Source organism: Gouania willdenowi, chromosome 5 (genome assembly GCF_900634775.1).
Source record: "Gouania willdenowi chromosome 5, fGouWil2.1, whole genome shotgun sequence".
NCBI lineage: Eukaryota > Metazoa > Chordata > Actinopteri > Blenniiformes > Gobiesocidae > Gouania > Gouania willdenowi.
In genome coordinates this window covers 27,012,907-27,037,495 of record NC_041048.1, presented here as the reverse complement: position 1 = coordinate 27,037,495, position 24,589 = coordinate 27,012,907, and the positions used below count along the sequence as shown (strand labels likewise).

General features: G+C 37.1%; 1 protein-coding gene across 2 annotated transcripts in view; it reads right to left on the bottom strand.

Annotated features, from left to right (window-relative positions):
* The window catches only part of quob (quattro b), a 35,802-nt gene extending 15,102 nt beyond the window's left edge, over positions 1-20,700 (bottom strand). For both annotated transcript variants that reach the window (XM_028447323.1, XM_028447324.1), the window contains exons 1-6: positions 20,382-20,700; positions 6,402-6,599; positions 4,295-5,813; positions 2,371-2,574; positions 2,073-2,196; positions 1,265-1,358 (exon numbers count right to left, since the gene is read on the bottom strand). In XM_028447323.1, coding sequence (XP_028303124.1) covers positions 1,265-1,358; positions 2,073-2,196; positions 2,371-2,574; positions 4,295-5,813; positions 6,402-6,599; positions 20,382-20,384 — 2,142 coding nt within the window. In that variant the 5' untranslated portion in view covers positions 20,385-20,700. The remainder of the gene's footprint in view (positions 1-1,264; positions 1,359-2,072; positions 2,197-2,370; positions 2,575-4,294; positions 5,814-6,401; positions 6,600-20,381) is intronic.
* Between the last annotated feature and the right edge of the window lie 3,889 nt (positions 20,701-24,589).

The following is a 24,589-nucleotide window of genomic DNA, read 5'->3' as shown; positions in this document are numbered from 1 at the left end:
AACCAACTTTGACTTTAGTGCACTTTAGTGCAACTTAACTGAGGTATATTCCTAGAACAACAAATAAATGCAGAAAGTTAGTACTTTCTTTTTAGATTTTATTGAAAAAACACAAGCTGGTCAACGTGCCCAGGTTTCAGAGCACTTCTTTGTGCAGTTACAATTGTCTCCTGCTGTGGAAAAGACTTTCCTGGTTAAGTTAAGGTTTAAAAAAAATAATAAATAAATATAAAAAATAATGTAGCTGTCCACCTCACCTGTCTCAAACTGTCCCAAGATTAATGATGCTGAAAGATTAATATCAAATACAGAGAAACGTTATTCCATTAGAGTTTGATTTTGTTTAAATATTAAGGGCACTTTAACCCTCCTATTATCCTTGGGGTCAATTTGACAACATTTAACATTTATCATTTAAAAAATAATAGCTCACTATATATATATATATATATATATATATATATATATATATATATATATATATATATATATATATATATTGATATGGATGCATTTAGAATCGATCCGGGAATCGTGCGACGTAATATCGTGATATATTGCTGAATCCATTTTTTCCAACACTCCTAGTAGATATTGGCAGTTAACTACATCAAAGATCCTGATCATGGTTCCATGATCATTCACATTTTAAAGGCTTAGATGAAATTTTTCATCCCCGTTAACATCGATCCAGTAGGTCGAAATATAGGTGCTCAGATTTTTTTGAAAAATCCTAAATAAATGTACAATCCGGATCTGATCCGGATGCAACTCAATGGAGTATTTGAGAAACCAATTCAATATAAATGAGTCAAATTTCATCAAGATCAGTCAGTTTCAAACCCTTATGAATTTCTCTTAATATAGTGATTCTAAATCGTTTTTAAAAATAAAATAAAGAATCCCTATCTTTCTTTAAATTAACATAAATTATTTATACTAGATTTAGTTTCTTTATGTTCTGAAATGTACGCCTTGCACAGTAATCATGGTAGGAGTCCCTGGCTTTGAGGTAAGCTAGTGATCTACATCACTATAAAACCTGTGTTCATTAGAAATACTCAAATGCATAGTCAAAACAGAATATTGAATTTATGTGCATATGTGCATAAACAAACACTAGTCATTTACAATATTGTTTGAACAAAACAAAACACTCCTTTAACCTGAATGTATGAATTCAACTCTCCTCATCAGCAGTTCCTTTTTTTAATCTATGAATCAGTGAATTTTGGGCATTTGTGTGAAGCCTTGCTCTTATTACCTGGGCCATCAGCAGAGCTTTGTAAAGATGGAGCGGAGGGGGCTTCTTCTTGGCATTGATAACCACAGTCATTCCCAGCTCTCGGACATCTTCTCTGTTACAACAATGAATCATGTCAAGGTGAATTGGACATTTACTTTAGAATGGGTTGGATAACACAGATTCCCCATTCAGTTCCTGACAGCTCTAGCTCTCTTTGATGCATGTACCTTTTCTTTCTTTGCACCCTTTTGACACTTTCACCCATCCTCTCTAATGGCCTTCCTACAGTTTCTGTCGTATGAGTCGACATTAGAGGGCTGTCTAGCAAGGCAGTATAATCCAGACACCCTGCAACCTGAGTCAGTGCTGCAGATATGAAATTAGCCTTTTTCTACCTTTTAAAAGAGGTTTTCTTCTGTCAAATTGTAACAATAATAATAATAATAATAATAATAATAATAATAATAATAATAATAATAATAATAAAAATGATGATAATAATAATAATAATAATAATAATAATAATAATAATAATAATAATAATAATAATAATAAGCACAGCTGTTAAATGATTAATTAACTGTTAATTGCATGACGCACGTCACCACAGTGTAGTGTATAATGTATAACTATGTCCTGCAAAAAACATTAAGATTTGAGTTGTGTTGTGCTGCCCCCTTGTGGTTATCTTTTTCATTGCATGTATGCTTTACCCTGCAACAGCTTATAACACTGTACTATTACGAATACTTATAATGAAATCTTGTATAATATTGATATGTACATATTTTTACATATTTAGAAGAATAAACAGTAGTTGCTGTACCTTGGTATTGAGTGCAGATATAGCAGTAATTCACAAATTGTCTCTGCTGACACAATAGGGGACATCCACTCCTTTTTGTCTCCATACACCTCCACCACTGCCCTGCCAGTCCTGTCCCTGCTGCCTGGGGAATGTCATGACAGAGGCAAAAAGTGAAGGAAATGGTTTAAAAAGATTATACTCATCTCTGACTTGGACAAATATTGAGTGAACTCAGATCATCTTGATGATTTGTAATGGATATAAACTAAAGTAAAAGACGTGTGTTGTACGATTTGAGTGACGACTTAATAGTTACCTGGTACACAAATAATACCCAGTTCAAGCAGACTAATATTTTTCCTCAATCTGCCTTTTTCACTCTGTGGAGGCTTCTGATTGTCTGGATTTGTTAATGGCACTTCAACTGGTGGAGAAGAAGACGTTCCTGTGCTTATTCTGTAGAGTTTGAAGACTGATTCCTCTCTGATGGAGGATGTTTCTCCTCTGCTTGAGTGGGAATCTGTGAGAGAAACCAAACTGTGACATCAGTGTCAACTTTTTTTAAAATTATTTTTAATACTGTAGCTCAGAGTATCCCGAACTATGGGTGCTGACACAAAATGGCTTGAGAATTAATTTGGGGGTTCATTTGGTTGTGCAAAATTCATGATCTTTTGAAAAATAATGTAGCTGTCCACCTCACCTGTCTCAAACTGCTTAAATATTAAGGGCACTTTAACCCTCCTATTATCCTTGGGGTCAATTTGACAACATTTAACATTTATCATTCAAAAAATAATATATATATATATATATATATATATATATATATATATATATATATATATATATATGTGCTTCATATTTCATGACTTTTCCCAATTTGATGGGTGCAATTAAGCATAAAATTATGTTTTTCAATGTGCTGAACACATATTGCATGCATTGGTGTTCCTCTCATGTAAATTTGATCCCAAGCTGTTTTAGCTGTGTGAAACTCTTTCACAGTGAACGTGACGGAGAGGAGAATGTGTCTGAGACAGGGGACTTTATAATAAATAACCCAAAATATGTTACAAAAAGGAGATTAAAAAAAGTAAACAACTGCATTTATGAGAGGAAAGAGGGGGTCACCAACAGCACCCCAAATTAGAAAAGATTTGGATGAAAGATTTTCAAGATACACTAACTCTAAAACTGATCAGGTCATATCATCACCACAACCAATAGGGTTCATACTCTTGACAAGATTTGCATGAAAACTATTAAATATAAATTAATTTTAATGAAAAAGTTTGGCCTGATGGTGGCGCTAGAAAACAGGGCAAGGTTTCATTATCAAGAGGTTATTTATGTATTCAACGAATAAACAAAGTGCCTGACACAAAAACTTGGTCAACAATTTTCTGAAAATTATTTTCTGCAGGCAAATATCCTTGGGGTCAGATTGACCCCAAGAGAAAAAATATGTTATTTTGGGTCAGGATGAGTGATCACGATTGTGATTTTGGGCCGTGAGCTGAAAACGTTTGGAAACCACAGCTCTAGCAAGACTCTTTCATGTTGACGCTCATTATTAATGTGTTTGAGTTTAACAACTCTTTGTCACGTGAGCCCCCCCTCAATAGCTGTGTGCAAACACCGAGACACAGAGCACCACAACCAAGCCCTGCAGTGACCTGGCTCCTCTGCATGGCTTTGATTTCAGATATAACCAACAAAGCCTTGTCTGTGCTCCTTTTCTCTTTGCTACTTTAATAGCCCGTGACAAGCATGTCGCCAGTCAAGATCTCAACCTTTCCTTCTGAGGGCATGTGGCTGCATGCCAGCATGTAGACAGAGGAAACTCCTTTTTACACGTTTTTGCTGCCTCTATGTTACAGGAATGCTTTACTTCTGTGTTCTAGATCACGGTCCGCACTTTCAGTGGGATGCAGCGTGTTATTTCTGTTCATAATGGGAACAACATGGATGTGGGCAGAAAACTAAGAATCCTTGAAGGAAGATCATATTCAACCCTTTGACCGTTTAACCTTCTTTCTGAAGAGTCTTTATGGACTGTGACCCTGTTTGATGCACACTCTGTCAAACATGTGAGGTCACTGTAAAGTTTCACTCCCTTTGTTTGCCTTCACTGATCACAGACCCTTTTGGCACTTGGTTGGCTGTATGTGCACAGTTGTATGGGTTCAGATAGTGTGTGAGTGTTTAGAAAGAGTCACTCTCCCATCTTTACTCACCGTTTTTGTAGCACTTCATTGTCTCCAGCTTTAGAGTCTCCTGATCAGAAAGTGCACCTTTCTTAAGTCGGATCATGCCGGTGATTGCTTCAGGACAAACGTCGCTGAGGCTCCTATTGTTGAGTTTATAAAGAGGTGGACTCCCTAAAGGTGTTTCTGACAAAGTGGACAAGGACCTAACTTTAATTTTATGTTTGGCCGATAGTTTCACCGCCTCTTCCTTCTGTTGTGGTTGCATGTCACTGCTTTGGGTTGCGAGTGAAATATTGGATAAAGAAGGCACATAGGCAGTATGTCCAAATTGTTTAGATGTCTGATTTGCCTGAACCCCCTGGTTTTGACTCAAAATTGGTAGCGATTTCAAAATCCCAGGTGTTCCTTGTATGTCACTCTCAGGTTTAAAACAAACACAATGGTGAGGTGCAAATTCTTCCGTTGTTGGTTGACAACCGGGTTGGAACTGACAGGGTTGATTACCCATTAAAAGCTTCATACAACTCTCACAAAAGTTTCCTTGCTGGACGTTTTGAGTGGCGGTCTGATTGTCAGGTTTTAATTGTTCCTCCTCCAAAGCCGTGAGGTTTACGTTTCCCCTCTCAAAGGGAACTGGGTTTTTCAGTGCTGCTAGGTAAGACTCTCTGTATCTACACTTCAAGTCTTGATCCATGAGCACCTGCCCGAGCTTTCTCTGGCTGCACGGGGTACATGGTTCCTTATACTGCAGAGTCAGGGCACAGGGTGTGATGTTTCCAGGTGGCATGGTTGGAGGCAGTCTCACAGGGTTGAATATAGGGGAATCATGTTGATTTAGATGGCTATGTCTTTGATTATTAACAAACTCCCTCCCTTTGCCAATTTCCACTAGGTCCACATAATCACCCTCAATCTCCTGGTAGCTTTGACTGTCACATGTATTCGGAGAAACCCAACCAACAGGTTTGATTAGTGGTTTTGAGCATGATTTGGAAGCTCGTCTCTCGTGCTCTGTTTTAACAAGTTTAGAGTCTGCAGGTCTAAGAGATGCTGACATCTTGTCTTTTCCTGGATAAACCACAGATTTTACCGGAAGGGTGGAAGAGGTCAAATCTAAGGGAACAGAGTTCTGCTTTGGCTCAGGATGTGTTTCCCGAATTGTTGGTGTGATTTTTGGCCTTTCTAGAAACTCAGGGATGGCAATTGAGGCCCAAGGTAACTTGATTACTCCTTGGTCTGTGCAAAGCAAACAACGTGAGAGTGGAGTTCCATGGCGACCTTCATTGATGTCCTGCAGCCACTCTTCAGAGAACATGCAGGGGTATGAGGTTTCAGGGATTGGGGTTTCCTCCACTTCCCGACATCCCACCTCCAGAAGACTCTTGAGGACGATGCGTGCTGCTTGTTCTCCAAAAGGCTCTACCTGAAGATAAAAGTCTCCAGGACGCAAAAGCAAAGGATTTACAGGGGCCAACTGCACCACGGTTTTGTCATGGAGACATAAAGGCCAGCCCTCACATCGGAAAACCACATCTGAGTACCCGGCCTGGAAATACAAACAAACAAACAAATGTTCTTTGTTTATTAAGATTTTTACATTATCAATTTTCTTGTATTTATTCTTTGTGACTAAAAATAAACAGAATCATTTTGAATTTTAAAATTCATGAACATAAAAATACTGCTCCAAATGAAGGGTGAAACCTCCAACAATTTCATTTATGCTGAGTAAAATTGTATTGGTGGATGTGAGGCTTTACACTGCAGTAGCATACAGCATGATCAATATTAAACTAACCAGACAGAGCATCAAAATGGGACATGTCTGGTGAAGAAAAGGGCGTTGTGTAAAGAGGCATCCTGAACTCTTGTGTTGTACATTGGAGTCATCCCTATAGTCTCCTCCCACTACAATGATACTATCAAAGAAAGCCTTTAATATCCTTCTATTATTTATTGCTGGGTGATTCAAATGTTTGTGTTTCACTTCAGCAACACAACTACAGTATTATTTGCCTTCCCTGTTTGTATTTGTAAATGCAGAGCAGAAATCACAAAATATGAATTACTGTGGCTTGTGTTGATATTTCACCCTCTGATGGACATGCAGGCGCTGTAATAAATCTATACTCACACACGCTGCCTGTTGAACACTCTCCAGCAGATGTTTGGAGGGAATAAGGAAGTCCAGCAGGCACTGCAGAGCATCACTGTGGTAACGCTCATCAATGGTGCGAAACAGCTGACTGAGGACAACAGGAGCTGTCACCTCAAAGGGTGGGAAAAGGGCCGACAGGGCACTTTGGATGGACAAGTCCAGAGATTCTGGATTCTGAAAAATGAAGGAAAGGTCCAAGTCAATAACAGAAAAATAATCTGGTCTTGTTTTTTTTTTTTTAAATATTATACTGATTAACCAAGGCTTCACTAGTTACATTTTCTAACTTCAAGCTCAGATTTTAGCCAATGATCACCTCACATTAATGGTAGCTCCCAATGTCGAGTTTGCACATTGACCCTGTGCTTGCAGGCGTATTTTGGTCTTTCTTCTTGTGTATGAGCTCCCATATAAAGGTTTGAAAATCTTTGTATTTGGAAAAGGATTTTTAATGCTGGTATATAAAGGTTTTAGATAATGGATGCAAAAGCTTTCTCTGCACCTGCAAACACTGGCACAGTCTGATCTAATCCCCTCATTCATCAGCAGATATATTTTGGGGGTGGAGCTGAGCATGTCTTCAAATCATAGTTTTCCTTTGACTGTGCTGCAGAAGTGCAACAGACTTTGTGGCAATTTGTGCTTATTATCCTCAGCAACCAAAGCTGTGCAGTAAACCAGAGGTTGCAGAAGTGTGATATGGTGAGATGGTCAAAAGAATCCAGAATCTCTGAAATTTAGCGGTAATCTATTTACCTTCCCCCATAAACGTTGTGATTACAATTTTGGAGGCAATTTTACACCTAATTTGATCTGGACTGAGTGAAGTGTGACAAATTGAGTAAGATAACATGTGAGTGTGGACCCACAGAATAATATAAAGTTTCATAGAGTGTGTAGAAAATCTCTTGGCAGGCCGTTTGCACTCTTACCACACTTTGAATTGTCTACTTTTGTCATTGTGCATGCTTGTGAGAACCAATTTTCATTCTTCTCATGCTAACATCTAAGGAAGCTAAAAAAATCAGCTGCAACATAGTAACATTCATTCAAACACTTACTCAATTGTTGAAAAAAAAATAGTTTTCTTGACCTAATCATTTCTGTATTTGGACTCTATTGGAGTGTCTTGAAAGAGCAACTAAAGATCAAAAAGAGAACTGTGGGACTAGTGCTGTCTAAGGGAGCGTATACTTGTGTAATTAAAAACAACATCAGCAAAGACAAAAGAGTCAAAGCACCGTCTTCTCAAAGCTTTTCATCTTTAATATAGAGATGATTAAAACCCCATCATGTGAGGACTTCCATTACCTTTCATGTCTGGCCAGAATACACTTCGTTTGAGCTTGTGTATTTGCAGCAGACCAAGGTTAGTATGTGATCTAATTCAAAGTGACAGAGAAGTAGAGCGTTTCATCACAAATACCCACTAAGAAGGGGCGGTTTTTCCGTCTCTTTTCTATTTAATGTTAATGTTTACTATATGCACAAATCTGCTTTTGCTATACCGCTGACATGGCTAAGCATCCCAGGACCAGCTGTGGCATGGATGAAGTCCAGCCAAACACATGGAAGCTATTCAGATTGTGCGAGGGCATCCTTGTACTACTTTTAGCTTCAGGCAAAGCTTAATGATGTGACGCTGCCGTGATAGATTAGTTGAAAAGCAGAGTTGATTAGTGTTTACCTATGCTGTTTCATTAATTTTTCCCTGTATTGAAGGCAATATGTTCATCAAACTGTCTTGTGCTTTAATGTTACATTTTAATCTATTCAATTGTAAAATCAAAGAAAATTTAGGCTAACTGAAGTGGTGCATTAGTTGTATTACTTCCTCTGGGATGTGCTAAATTGGTGGTGATCGGATCCCAGGTAAGTTTTTGTTGAATTTGACCACCAATGAGCTGTGTTGTCGTCTCATCTATCAATAATGAATGGGAGTATGGAAAAGTGGTTATTATTCGACCATCACAGAGTTGGGTAATGTTTTGTTCAGAAGCAACTTTGAAATTGCTATAATTCCTGATAAAAAAAGAGCTGATGGCACATAAATTGTATATTTGTGAGGGTATTACGGAAACCATGAAGGTGTACAAGTGTAGTTATTACAACTTCTACCTCATAGCATGAAGGACCTGTGTTTGATTCCCAATGGTCAAGAGTTTAAATGTTCTCCCTGTGTTGACATTTCTTTCTCCAAGTACTTCAACTTCCTCCCAAAGTAAAAAACAAACAAACTTGCCCATTAGGTTGATGGAAACGCTTAATTGCCTGCAAATGAGTGTGGCATCCTGTTGAAGATGCACATCACTTGTTTTATTCTGATGTGAGCTGAGGTTGACAATAGCAAACCCCAATGGCCTTGTGCACAACAGACATGTGGTATTACTGAACTAATATTGGACATCATTAATTGTTATCCATGAGTAGAAATCTTAAGTAAAGGAATAGTAAGGGAGCGTAGAAGAAAAACTCACTTTATTACAGGATGATACTGTGCATCCATCCACTCATTTGCAGGAAATGTAAATGCAATTACTCTAATGACCGATTTAGAAGGTCTACTGCAAAGGAACCTAACAACCATGTTTTGAGACTGTTATGAAACTGGCATATGTAGTGAAAACTCACAAGGATTGACAGACAATCAGACGGACACAAAAAAACTGAACTAAAGGACTACAGAGAAGCACTAAGAATCCTGGGACATGTAGGATTTCAATGGAAACTACTACCCAGCAGTGGGCCCGGGTATATAAGCTCTGAGGAGAGGGGAGAATCCGCGCAGAGTCAGTTGTGCGCAGGGTCCGCCCGATTATGTTTGAGCCTTAAGAGGTGGTTAGGTAACAAAAGTTGCAACAAGGAACCAACAAGCTGAATGATTATCAGCCAGTGTCCATCACCCCAATAGTCATGAACTGCTTGAAAGACTAGTCATGGCCACCATCAACGATATGTCACTGTGGACCCAGTATGCATACTTAAGGAAGCAATCCAAAGAGGGTACTATTTCCTCTATGGTGCATGCTACACACACACAGCTGGAGAGCAAGGATCATTATGTATGTCTACTCTTTGTGCACATCTGCATTTAACACCATAATATGAGTCACGACAGACACTGGTTCACAAAATGTCCACACTCAAACTAAGCTACCCCCTTTATAAATGTGGACTTTTTTTTTTTAATCAGACATCCTCTGGGGGTCCCAACTGTTCAACCAGGCTGTCTTATTGTTAAGTTTGCATCACCAACAACGATGTTTCTGGAGGTGGAATATCTGGTGGATTGACGCAACAAGAATAACCTCAAATTTGGGAATGGCTGGGTTTGCACTCTGGCTCAGGCAGATTGCATATGGAGAAAACATCTACTGCTAGTGCACACTACTAATTGGCGGCTGAAGAAAGAAGGATTTGCAATGAATGTGCAGCAAGGGGCTGAATGCGCTGCCTTAGAGCGTAAGAGAAGTAGTGATCCAAAGATAACATCAGCTGGATAAAAACGTGTTGGAATCTTTTTTTCTTCTTCAGGCAAAAGCCACAAAGAGCTACAGCTACGATACTTTAGTTATTCCTGTTTGGATTAAAAAAAAAACTTGTTGTCTGTTCAATCTATAAACTCAGTTCTAAATACTGGCAGAAATAATCTGCCATTCTATTACTTTCTCATTATAATTTGTGGTATTATTCTTAAAGCAGTATTTTTCTGTTGGGAATTTGGAAGGTTTTACATGACACATCTTCTGGATCTGACCAGGGTTTAGATGCTGACCCCAGCAGGTGTGATAGTCATACAATCAGTTCTCAGTAGCCTGCTGTGTTAATCTCTCAGCCCCACAAAGAGCTCTGTTTTAAACCCCCTCCTTCATTTAGCTTGATGGCCTAACTGAGACCAGACCAGCCCTGGGTAAACACAAGTCCAGCAGCTTCAAAGGCCTCAAACTGGTTACCTTCGCAACCATTTGGTAGATGTGAATACTTGTGAGCGCGTCGGAAATAAACTTTCAACAAACAAACTGTCAGAAAGAAAACGCAATTAAACTTTTAGTCTTGTTCATACGTCTTTGTATATTTTTGTAAGTATTCTGAGTTTATATCATTTTCATTTTAGCAGGATCAAACTGGGCTGTTCAATCCAAACAAGATCACTTTGTTCAAAGCCTGGGAAATGAGCTAAGGGTTATAAAGAGAAGCATCAGGTATGAATCAATTTCAATGTTTACAATCCATGTATTCCTCAAAGTCTGTTCATGTCCTCAGTAGAAAAGAATGCTTCCTTTTCCTGATTGTGCACATCTGTCAAAATAGATCATGAAATAGAGAGGAGAGTACCTTTGAGGCCGGCTCCTGAGTGGTAATGCATCACAGCTGCCTGAGACAGACTGCGGCCATTCAACTTTGGGTTCAACTGTATTTTTCAAAGATAACAGTAGACTTTAAGTCGTGTCCAATAAAACGAAGCTTTGAGTGTCTTTTCCAAGCTTTGAAATTCCTAGGGTCTCAATTCGCTCTTATCCTTGGCAAGAAACCTTAAACTAACCCTTCACCTCATGTCATTCTAACCCAAAATATGTAGATATCATTTTAGCAACTCAGTTGCTACACAAATATGAACCTCTTTTTATCAACCAAAGAAAAGACAAGTATTTTACGGCTCTAGAAAGGATCTCTGTCCAACTCTTGTTGTTTTTACTGATGAAACGTGATGAAAGATTCTCTCTTGAGATTCACGTACCTTAGCTGAACCTTGGTACAAGCAGCTAAGTGAACTCTTGGTGGGAAATTCTTGTGTATAGTCATAGTATAATACTTAACTAATGGTTTTATAAAAAAATCTTTTAAGTTTCTAACGTCTCCTGATTTGTTAATCAAGGTTAAACTGAATGTAGTTAGTTTGGAAAAGTATATTAATAAAACTGATAAACTGCCTGTGATGAGTTGTCTGAGTAAGTTAATGTAGCACGTCTTCTCATTTATTTTTTGTTAAACAGTTTTTACTGAGTTTTTACACCTTTTTATGTTAAGTTGACATGCAGTTCAACTATGGCAACAGCTTAATACTGTTATTGTTGCTTGGAAACCTTGATTAAGCATTTTTCAAGTATTTTATTTTTTTCGCCATATAACTGCTTTATTTTTGGTTTTATCATACCTGTTTTTATGTGGTGTTTTACTGTGAAATGCATACTTTATTAGCACCGATCCAACAATTTTTGTACATATATTAAATTTGCAATACATTTTGAGTAAAGGTTGACAGTATGCTATACTACTTAGCAATTTAGTATAGCTATTGCACATAACATTGCATTATTAGCCGGTTAAGCACAGAAGGTCTAGCATTTAATCAGATAGAATTTTTTTTTTTTTTTTTTACTACCAGGCTCTAGTTTCTTTTTATCTCACTGCTCTTGAGTTAGTGAAATTATATGCTTTGTACATGCCACTGTGATGAATATGAATTGAGCAAACATATCAGAGAGACAGACAAATATCAAACAATTAAAAATTCAGTCGTGCTTAGGCAGCTAAAGGGCAGGAAATTAACAACATTGATTGTATGTTTCATTGATGTATTTTGATGCAGATTTGTTTGTATAGTAAAGTTGTAACATGCACTGTCTTACTCGTAGCTACGGAAAGTCAAACATCCTTTACTTGTGACTGTGAAACAACTGCCAATGAACATCTCTCATCAGGTTGTGGTAGAATCACTGATGTTGAGCTACCATGAAAAAATTATCAGGATTTTAATCAAACCTTATTTATCTGAAATGATAGAAGAAGAAAAAAAAAGGTTCAGAAACATTTGACAGTTTCAGATAGATAAGGTGGACACCTGGATTTGAAACAGTTGTATAGCCATGGGTATCGTCTTTAGTAATTTATTAAAGCTATACTGACAGTGAGTGTAATAACCTGTCAATTAACATGTACTTTAGACAATGCAATATGAATGCATACGAATGCTTTATACAAAAACAAGTGCTTATCAACTTAAATCACAACTACCTAAGTCGTTTTTATTTATACACATTACTAACCCTTTCCAAAAAATTTTAATATCATGAAAAAGTTGTTTAATTTCCATTATTCCATTCAAAAAGTGAAACTTTCATAGATTATAGATTCAGAGCCCACAATTTAAACAATTCTAAGTATTTATTTGTTTATTTTTACATAATTTGGGCTTCCAGCTCATAAAACCCACAAAAACAGGATTTCAAAAAATTAGAGCGAGGGTGAGGAACAGAACCCAAGCTGCTTGAGGTCCAGTGTGAAATATCCAGTCAGTCATGATTTAGGGTGCAATGTTTTGTTCTATTCCTCACCCGTCTTCCTCCAAACCCTTGGACCTTGATTTCCGAATGAAAGACACACTTTACTTTCATCGGAAAAGAGGACCATGGACCACTGGCCAACAGTCCAGTCCTTCTTCTTGTCTTTTTTTCTGCAAAAACTGAAAAGTAAATGGTGATTTCTTCACAGTATTCTAATCTTTTGAAATTCTGTTTTTTTCGTGGATTTTATGAGCTGGAAGCCCAAATGATGTAAAAAAAAAATAAATAAATACTTGAAATTGTTTAAATTGTGGGCCCTGAATCTATAATCTATGAAAGCTTAACTTTTTGAATGGCAGTATGGAAATCAAACAACTTTTCCATGATATTGAATTTTTTTTGGAAAGGGTCTGTATTTGTATGAATGCTAGATCTGCCCTTTTGGTTTGTTTATAATGTTCAGCCAATCTCATTATTGAAATGCTGACATCCAGGAATCTCCAGGATGTTTTGTTTTGTCTGATGTATTGTCTACTGTGCTGTACGTCTGTTTCCTGAAAATACAAAACCTTACAGATATTTGTCTACTTTTGCCAGACAATCCGTTACTGACATTACTATGATTACATCTTTTTTTTTCTCTTCTAAACACGACAGTATATTGGTGTCTGCTAACCAGCTCACACTAACACAAGGCACTGCGACATTCTCCACTGGGTGTTTACCTCCCACATTATTTCAATGAAGAGCATTCATTCAGGCCTAAATCCTGCATCTTTATTAGGATCTGTAGTGACAGTTTCTTTTGATCAATGTCCAGTTGACCACATTTCACCTCTGCCTCCTCTGCTCATTCAAACAAGGGGATTCCCCCTCTTCCCACTATTGTCCACACCAATTTGGGATTTAACTCTCGGAAAAGCTGCTGTCTCTGACAAAGATCATTGTTTAGATGGAATTTGTGTGCTGACGCAGACAAGAAGCATTTGTTGTTAAGGTTCACTCTCTCGCTTTGTCTTCCTCTTCGCTCTCCTGGGAGGGTTGGTATTAGGCAGATAATTGCAGGTTCGACCATGTTGCCTCAGGCTATGGTTAAAGAAAGTCTTGCTTTATTTTTAAGGCACAGCATAAACAAACAGTCAGGTTACATTGTCGCTAACCACAAAAGTTCAAAACTACTACATCATTATAAAGAACATTAACCGTATAGCTAAACTCACAGTCTTGATGTTAACAATGCTAAAATGACCTTTTGGATAAATTGTACCACATAACAAAACACAACAAAAGACCATTAATCATTTTCCAGAGTACAACAAGAACATAAGTTGGAGCGACAACTAATAATCTTGCTGTAGAGTCATGGCTTACTCGAGTTCTGCATGTATGGACATGTAGGGGCATGTCTATACGTAGCAGAAGAAGGTCACAGAATGAACATAACTGTTGTTTATGATGGGATGTAAACTGTTGTCTTTGAAGACAAGATAAGCATAATGCTTTTTTCCGTCGCCTTTTCCGGCATGCAAAAGCACAAAAAACAAACAAAAAAAAAAAAAAAAAAAAAAAAACAATGATGTGATTTTGCTCTGAATGTCAAAATGAATTTCTGTGATTGCAACCATGTCAGAAATGAACTGAATAAATAAATAAATAAATAAATAAATAAATAAAAAGACTGGTGAGTCCATTAAATGAAACTGATATTAACCGCCATCTCATCATGATCTAAAATACTGCATGTGAACAAGTTCTCTTTAAAGATGTTTACGATGTTACAATGGAGCTTAATGCACAGGGCTCTTTCAGATCAGTTGTCAAAGTTTATATTATCGCCACTGAATATAAGACACCACCACTGTCCTCTGTCAAATCTTTTTTGTGTAACATTTGCATGTTCCCGTGTGAATTGTGTGAGGTTTCTCCAGGCAATCTCATTATCTCCCCAGTCCAAAAACACATGCTTTTTTTGGAGTCTTTTAAATGCTGTAGTAGTGTGAAATAAGTATAGAAGATAAACAATTGGAGAATGAACAAATATTCCTGCAATTATCATGCATTGTAAGCCAATCTACAAATAAAGTTTGATTTATTAGTAGGCTGATTCACTGATCTGTATTTATTGAACGATAAGCTTCTAGATCCATCACAAACTATTGAGGTCACCGTAGAAAGTAATGTCGCAATTTACCTTTTAGTAACCTGGAGGAGGATAATGGATCCACTGTGCCTGTAGCATGCATGAATCACATTCTGACTCATGTCTTGTGTGATGGGAAAATTCAGCTTTCTGTCTGTGCGCCAGCATCACCGCGGATCTGAAGATAATATTTCCTGATAGGTTGCTTGTCATGCCAACTGTTACAGGTGAAAAATTGCCAAACACTTTGTGAATCGCTAAGCACCAGTCAAACAATGGCAACATAGATTTTGATACACAAATACTTAAAATTAAATGCCAAAAGATAACCATTGATTGAACCCTGATTCTTTTCAAGATTTAATGTTAGTTGAGAGCTGTCAGCACAGCTAAAGTCACACATGAACCACTCCCTGTCAACATGACAAAACAAAGTCTAATCTTAATTTGTTTTGCATTTTAGAAATTCCAACGCACCAAAGCAGTTTCCTTTGTTATAAGAAGCACTTTAAAATGACCAGGACACCAAAGAAGCCAAATTAAAGGAATCGTTCAGACTGGACCACACAGAATGTCTTCATGAGTCAGAAAATATTCTAAATACTCACATATGCTGTTCTTTAGTCTTATTTAGTAAGGGAAGTTGTTTTTTGGTTTGTTTGTTTGTTCAAACAGATAATCAAAAGGCAAATATTCAATCTGCTCCCTTCAGGAAAAAGACTGCATCATCAGAGCCAAAACGGCTCGGCTCCATAGCAGCTTCTTTGCAAAAGCTTTAGACTGACAAACAATAAGCCAAAGCTCTGATGCTGCTACACATCCACAATATCCTCATCATCCTGTCTGTGTCTTGTAATGTTGTTTTATACTTCTGTCAACTTTACCTTTTACTATGTATGCCCTGAAGCACACATTTTATTTCTACATATTCATGTGAGAAAATGACAATAAAAACCTTGAATTTATGAATCCTTGAATAAAGCAAGGACTTATCCTGCAACATCCTTACAGGTGGATATAGAGGGACCCCTCTCTAATATGTGAAAATGAAGTAGATACTTTCTTTGGGGGAAAAAAGTCTATTAAGTTTCTAGAGAGAATACTAAACACATCTAAAAACAACATCCCTCCTCTGTTTAGATACTTTCTCTAACTCTGTTATGCACTGAAAACACTGCAAATACTCTGTGGAGTACGACCTACTTTTGTGATGCAGAGATAATAAATACTTTGGTTGTTGTCAGCAACTACAAATAATTCAGATTTTAGACTCAAACAGCAAAGACAGATGTCACAATTATTAGTTGTTGTTTTTTCCACCAGAACTTTTCTCCTTCTTTGTTGAAATATAAGACACACCATGTGGGAAATATGACAGTGATGGAGCTACTGATGGTTGGGAGAAAGAGGCACAGCTGTAACACTTTAAAGGCAGATTAGTATGAACACTGCATTCCATTTGGAATCTGGATTCCCTCACAGAACATAACAGAGGCACAGTAAGTCAGACAGAGAACAAATTTAAGTCTACATGCTTATATGGCACTGGACTAACTCAGTGAACTTGGGTGGGCTGAATAGCGTGCTGTTCAATAATCCTCTCTGTCTTCAGATTGAGCTGCTGTTTTGGACGATTGAGACATCTAATAAAACAAGTTTCCCCCGAAAAGTATGAATAGTGTTTTTCCTAATTTTGCATATGCTATCATTAAAAATTAATTTTACAGAGAACATTACTGTAAGGTTGAAAAAGTCTGTATTCAATGGCTTTTTATGTAGGAATGAACAAAGTTTTAAGCAAGCCTACATTAGGTGAAAGATTGATTTTTTTTTTTCTAAAGTTCAACAGAAGTAAGCAAGTTTTGATAGTTTACTAGAAGACAGCTAATGCTACAATTTGTAAAAGCCCTCAAAATATTTAAATATGTTGAAATAGTATTGAAACTGTTGCAGGTATTACAGTTTTTCAAAAAAACGACAGGAAAATCTACTTCTCTTTTTCATTACAGGTGGCTGTCAGTTTTCCAAAAGCAGCTTTTACGCTAAATCCAACTCTTAACTTTTGTTAAACCCTGCTATTTGCTGCAATCGATAATATATGTATTACATAATTCCTGCAACCTACATTGTAGTTTTTAAGAACATTGGCTGGCAATCTAACCATTTTTGGGCTACAATAACCACATAAAAGGCTACATAATTCAGAAATGAAAGGAATAGTTGTTGAATAATGAAGAAGAGCAATGTTGTACCATCATTGAGTTCCCAAAACCAGGTGTAGCTCATTTGCTCTCTTAATTTGCATTAACTTTTAATACACTTTGAATATCTGCGACCCTGAAAACAGAAACAAGTCGCGGGTCAGGAAATGGAGGGATGGAAGGACACTTTGAATACTGCCTTCCTGCAAAAAAAACACTGCTGTAAAGGTTTGAGACATGGGGAGAGATTTGTCTCAAAAATATTCACAAATAGATCCACAATTTTCACTCAAATCCACACACACAGAGCTGCTGATCCACAGAGTACCCCTGACTGCAGTCCGCAGTTCGGGGCGGAGCTTAATGCGGCATGCTATTGTGCTGTGTGATTCTTATACAGTTAAAAATAATCAGCCTCAAAATAAATAAATTGCTCCATATAAATAATTTTATGTTACATGATACTATAGGCATACAAAATAGATAAAGGATAGGGTTAATGCAGCTTACAGTCAGGGGCATGTGTTTAGAGCAACACCATTAAGGGGCAGTAATGAGGTACAGTATCTGCTGAAGATTAATTCCATCTTCCGACACAAGGATATCTAATAACGTCACAATCACTGCAGCCTTCACTTGTCTCCTGCTGATCATAATACAACACTTGGTTCAAAAAAGTATCTCATTATAATTTTAATGGATTTTTATTAAAATGTTTTTGATGACACTCCTCTTGATATCTGTGATGCTATATTTTATATAACACAGAGTAAAAATAGGTCCCCAGTGCACCAGTTTGGCCAAAAAATTTATAGTGTATAATAATTAAACTTATTATCCTCACCATACAGAGTCAGACACCATACCAATAAACTGTTGAGGCTGCACCTCCAGTGTGACAAATAGGAGGAAATAAAAAATAGGATACCTTCTAAAATTGTTTTAGTGTTAACTGATTATTGAAAGCAGAATGTTTACATTGATTAAATAGATTTGTACTATTTGTAATTGTTTTAATAAAAAAGTCATTAAAGTGATAAAAAAAAAAAAAGTATTTTTTGACAAATCAAGTGTTGTAGTGTGATCAACAGAACTCCTTCGATGATTGGATTGAGTTATGTCATTAGTATACAACACATTACAGTGAAATTATTCAATTCTATTACTACTAAAAAGCCATATACATTAATTAAAAAGTATTTTTGGTAACACTTTAGTTTAAAGAACACCTATTAACCATTAATGAGTTGCTTATTAGTATTAGTATTAGTAACATTATCACTTTTAGTTAGTCATTATTAAGTACTTATTAATGCCTTATTCTGCATGGCCTTATTATACAACCAGTACACCATTAACGAAGAGTTTTTCCTCAATAACCTTAGAATTATTACTTATTAGTAGTAAGTAAGGAAGTTGTTGGATATGAATTATGAGCTCAACATGCTAGGGTAAGGTTTAAAATTAACACTAACCCTAATCCTAATCCTAATCCTAAACCTAACCCTAACCCTGTTTGGACTGAGAGACTGCCATTAAGTATATAACCAGGTATTAATAAGAATAAGGCATTAATAAGTACTTAATGATGTTTAATTAAAAGACAATATGTTACTAATGCTAATAAGCAACTAATTCATGGTTAATAGGTGTTCCCTAAACTAAAGTGTTACCGTATTTTTTTTTGTCAAACCAAGTGTTATACAATGATCAGCAGGAGATAAGGGAAGGCTGCAGTGATTTTGGTGACACAGCTGGGAATAACAACAACGTTGTTAGACATTCTTGCAGCATCTGTTTTTGTGTCGTAGATGCCTCATTACTGCCCCCTAGTGGATGGTGGTGCGCTAGACACATGTGGATCGGCAGCTGTGATTCAAGCGAAGCCACGTTACGTTTGTCTCAAAAATACATTCACACGTGGGGCCGATCCACAAACGCACTTTTCTCAATCCACAAGCACAATTGAAGATTTACACATGATAATTCATGATAAATACACACATGAATGAGAAAACACATGTAAATTGTGGATATATTTGTGGCTCTGAAAAACACTTGTAAAAATCTAAAAAACACATGTGAAAATCTAAAAAAATACATACAAAGTTGTGGATCTATTTGTGAATATTTTTGAGACAAATCTCTCCCCATATTAAGAAAGAGGCTGACCTTGCTAGTGAATGACTGACTGACACTTAGTTGACCTTGTCACACAGTAACTAAGCTCAAAACCTGCTCAAAGCCAAATGTCTGGGATTTGTACAGTTGTGTGTTTACCCAAGATAGAAACCCTCATCTGGACACAGTGCAGTAATCTAATAAATCACATTCTGCAGATTTGTGGCTGTAAACTGAGACGTTCACGGAGGGAAAAAATCAGTCATTTAATAAGTAAAACAAACTGAAACGAAAAAAAAAAAAAAAAAAGAAATTGTCAAACAAGTAAATCATTGATGAGTAGGAAGATGGAGCATGGTGCTGGCCATGATGAAAAGCCAAGTTTGACTACTTTAGACATCCTTCCTTCCTGTCTGTGTAATGCAATCTCTTATCTGGTCTGCTTGGACAGATGTTTTGGGTCGGGGTGATTTCCATATAAAGAAAAGCAATAAAAGCAGCAGCAAAAGTAAACAATAATGTTTGTTCGCCCAAATGTTGTCCAAAGATATTGAACTACAAACTGATTACGCCCACTTTACTGACTTATTTATAAATGCACCTGCAAGATTATCATTTAAATTTATAGACCACAAACTTATTTTCATTCCTTAATTCTACCATCCTGTCTGTCCAGTTGTTATTGTTTAGTTGTTGTGCCTTTAGATTAGATTCACCCAATCCAGTTTTCTGGGGGTTAAACATTGTAAAGTACTCCCCTAGAATCTGACCACATCATTTATACACACAAACACTTTCACATCAACTCACGTCCTAATCAAAGTGTGTGAATAACCAAAACAAAAGAAGAAGTGGCTCTCAGTCACTCTACTCCCCGCGTGCACAGTTTTGAAGAGCTGAAGATGCTCTGGTTGTTGGTGGGAAACTGTCCCATGATTGTGCACGGTACTACAAAAAGCTTTGCACAAAGGCTGTTGAGTTGGCTTTAGTTTTTGCTTTTGCATGTCAAAAAGAAAATAAACTTTAATAAAAAGAGAAAAACAACAATTTTCCATTAGCTGTGTGAGACAGTGAGAACAACAATATCACTGCTCTCTCCTGGAAACAAATCCCAGTTAGTAGGTCAGTAGAGCACTTTAGCTCGAGCGCTACAAAACAACACAAGGGAGTAGGAAGTTCACACAGGACTGAAATGTAGATATTACTGTACCATTTTTGCAAGAGTTTCTCCTTTATCAGGCAGGAAGTTTTTTCATATTCGGTCGTGATAATCCTCTTTCGACTGAAAGTCTGGTCTCGGTGCTGTTACACTTCCCATGTTAAATAAAGCGACAACAGAAGCTGGCTCAAGGACATCCATGTGACAGACAGTTGTCTTGGCTGGTAAGTAAATACAATCAATTCCATTCTTAGAGTCCCTCCCCAGCTGCAAAAACATATGGCACACAATAACACAAACTGCTCTACTGCCTGTTGATTCCTCTGCTCCTATTTAACTTTCTCTCCCACTTCTTCTGCTCCTCTCTGTGTTTGAGTGCCAGAGAAATGAAAGAGGGCTGGACCAAGTGTCTGAGAAGGGGGAGGAGAAAAGCGTTCTCTTTCAGAGGAAATCCCCCTTCAGGCTTTTCAGAGTTCTTTCTCTTAAACAATCTTTATCACGCAGCCGAACACACCCTCAGACACAAAGGAAAACACAACGTGGTCAAAGAAACAACATCTATCTGTTACAGTACGAGATAAAATACTTTGAGTAAACACACGGCCGACCCCGTACGGCCCACTATTCACACATGTGTATCAGGCCCCCAGTTACAGAAACAATGATCTGGCATGGAGTTTGTGAGCTGCAGAAGTCCAGCCCCTCATCTGTGGCCTCTTTCTTTCTATTTTAAACACTGGGAGCTTTAGAAGGCTAAGCCAGTCTTTCTCCTCTCTCTTGTCCCTCAGTGCCCTCCATGGAGCTGGCTTTCTCATTTCCTTTCTTCAGCAATTGTCTTGCGGCAGATTGCCCTGAGTTTCCCCTCATATCAAAGGCAGGGACAGCAGAGGGCTTCCCTACATAAGGTTCCAGCTAAACAGCAGCAGGCCTGTAAAGGTTAATACTCTGCCTCACATTAGGTGTGAGTAATGTAAGATTCACCCCCTGAACTACATTAAAACATCTAAGAGATGGATAGGAAAAGAACCTTTGGACCTGCTGCTGCAAGGAGAAGGATTCATCACTGAAGAATTCCATATGGGGGAAGACTGACAAACCTCTGTTTATTTCTGTCGGCTGAGGCCAAAGAAATGCCTGTGAGTAGTACTTTGGAGAGAAAGAACTCAGCCTCAATCTTTGTCTGTTATTCATTTAAATTCCAGGAAGTCATGACTATCTTCCTCACCAATGGATGAAGGGATATATATATTTTTTTAATCAAGTGTCCATCAGCTGTTATTTTATTCTGCCTTCCCTGCTTTTACACCAAATATTTGTGGTTTTTTCCAATCAGCAAAATCAAAAGCCTCTCCAAGCATTCCTCACATTGTTCTTCTTCCCAACAAATCCAGGCTCCTTGTCTTTCACCTTAAACCCATAAGTATGTGACGTGGTTTGTGGATGTGCTTTCTTCTCTCCTCGCGTGATTATATTTCTTTCATGCTGCAACCTGTTATTTTAATCTGCACGTGATTTCTTCTCTTCTTCTAATTGGAATTTGTTCTGGATATTTTCCAAAACAATCATTTACACCTTTTGATTTTGTTGATGAAAAATTTGGTTTTCAGTCAGTGAACAATTGGGACCTGGAAGAGTTAGTGACACATTTACTACATGTTTAAAAAAAAAAAAAAGAAAGAAAAGTTGTTGAGACAACTTGCACATCCCAGAAAAAAAAGCCCTTACTCAATCAGAAGTTAGTCATCTGTTGATGAATACCAGTTTAACCTAGACTTGGTTAAAAGTTAAACTTTAACTTTAGCATACTAAAGGTAATCTGATTTCAAAAGGTTGCTTTGTCTGTGCTGTTGTAAAAGGGAAAAAGCCACTGCTATTGTATTAGGCTGATGTTACTGATTAGAGCAGGTGTCTAAATGATGCTGACTAAAAATAATTTAGAAAAACAATAATCAACATACAGAACATTTTGCACAGTCCATTTGTGACAATGTTTTCAGCACTTCTTTGATAAATATTGGATAATTGTAAAATACACAATTTAATATAGACCAGAAAGTGTAATACTAAAAACCAAAGTATCAACTCCAGGGCCACCTACTTAATAATCATAAATCATTTCAAGGTAGCAATTTTTTTTTTAACCAGAAGAGACATTTTTATTTGTCTTCTGAGAGTTTTCATTATTAAAATCATATGTTGAAACCAACCCAAAGGTATTTGCATGTGGTTTTTCAGGCACAAACAGCAGCCTTTCAGAATCTTATTCCAGCTGATATCATGATAAGTCTTAACATACCACATCATAATTCTTTTTGGAAAGATGCATTGGTTATTTTGCTATATGGGTTTGCTTTATAGAGGAGGTTAAAGATGATCCTCAAGCACAGAACAAAGACTAATTAGGTAAAATAACTGCAACCGAAAACAGCTTAGAACCATGAAATGTTGCATCATGCAGCAAGGGCGCATGTTTTTACCCATCAGAGCAGAGTCAACTATGAATGCAAAAAGTGTATATGTGATGTACCTTTGTTTTTAATTATTGCAGCCATAAATCTGTAAGCAATTAGGTTTTTTTTTTTTGTCATTTGTTATTATTATTGTTGTTCTTTTGGGAAACCTTGCATTGTTTTAGAAAAATAGCCAGTGAACAAATATCGAGCACAGATTCCCGCTGTTTAAAAGTGCTCTAACATCACGTCAAAAATCCTCCTTCTCTTTACATGTTTGACACATTTTGTATTTTTTATAATTATGCAAATGGTTTGAATTTATAGCCTTTTTGTATTTTTATTTTTATTTAACTACATTGAACTTTGAAAAGAAAATGACTGTAAACACACACACACAAAAAAAAGATTTTAAATCCTTGGTGTGTTTAATAATAATAATAGTTACAACATGTTAAATTGAGGGAAATCAGTTGCCTTAGCTTTGGTGGGCTCATCCCCTATTCTTACCCCTGAGTGTCAGTATCAGCTGTTATACTGGCCTGTACTGGGCCACAACCTGGCATTTGGAGACGTCTGCTGCGAAGCATCTGTCCACTTCCTGATTGATACACTCCTTGACTGGGAATGTGGTTGGCCTAATGGTATGTGTACTACATCACCTTCAGAAATTGTGCGGAAAAATTCCAGGAATTTAGAAAATAAATTGTAAGCTATCACAAATATTTACATTTTTTTCTCAGATTTACTTTTTGGAATTGCAAGATTGAGATTTTCTGGAGGAACAAACAATTGCCAGATAAGATTATTATTCAGTAGTTAGGATTAGGACACTTTATTTGGCGTAATAAGGAACATGTAAATAGTGTTTTATATTTTTCACATTTTGAAATTATCAATGAAATATCAACGAAAAGGTTATAGAGTAAATAGTAATCCCAAGATTTCCCCTTACAATTTAGAAACAGTTTGCTCTAAATTTTTTAGGTAGTCTTTCTGTCATATATCTCAGATAAATACATTTATACTTTTATAAGGAGTTTAATAAACACAGTCCAAGATTTTTCTGAATGAAAAGATAATGTTGAATGAAAAAGATGCTCAGGGAATAAGGTTATTGTCCTAGTGTAGTGAAGCAGGATGAAAGCAGTCTACAGTGAGTTGACACTACATTTTGACCTCCACCACTCATGAAAACCAGATGTTCTGCCTTACACAGTGGAGACATGGAGGAAGGCTGCTTTGTGCTTGAGACTCAAGGAATGAGGATGTTCACTAGAATGCACATAAGACAGTAAAAGCACCCAGGAACAGCAAACCAGACAAAGCAAAACCAGAAAGATACACAGAGATAGAAACGAGCCCATTCCGGAAACAATGCCACTGTTCGGAAGTCTGGAGTACACACACCCACACAGGCTCATTTACCACCACTGTAAACATATTCACAGCAATTTCTTGAATACAGACATAAACACAAGCAACTGCGTAAATGTAGATAGACAAACACAGCCAATTAAACCTTGGCTGCCCTATCTTTACATCCCATGATGTCTAATTGCTTTGTAATAATGGGTACGAGGGAGCTAGATCCCTGGATACCTTAGCGTCTTCCCACCACTTAAACTTTGCAGCACACAGACTTGACAGCACATAAAGGGTGATTCATACCTAGTGCTATAACTCTGAAAGAATGGGAGAATGTAATTTACTCTCTAATCTAGCCCGTACATCAGTTATTGGCTCAGTTTCCAGACTTCATTTGCTCCACAGACTTGGTTTATTAACTTCACGTGCATCAGGTTATTT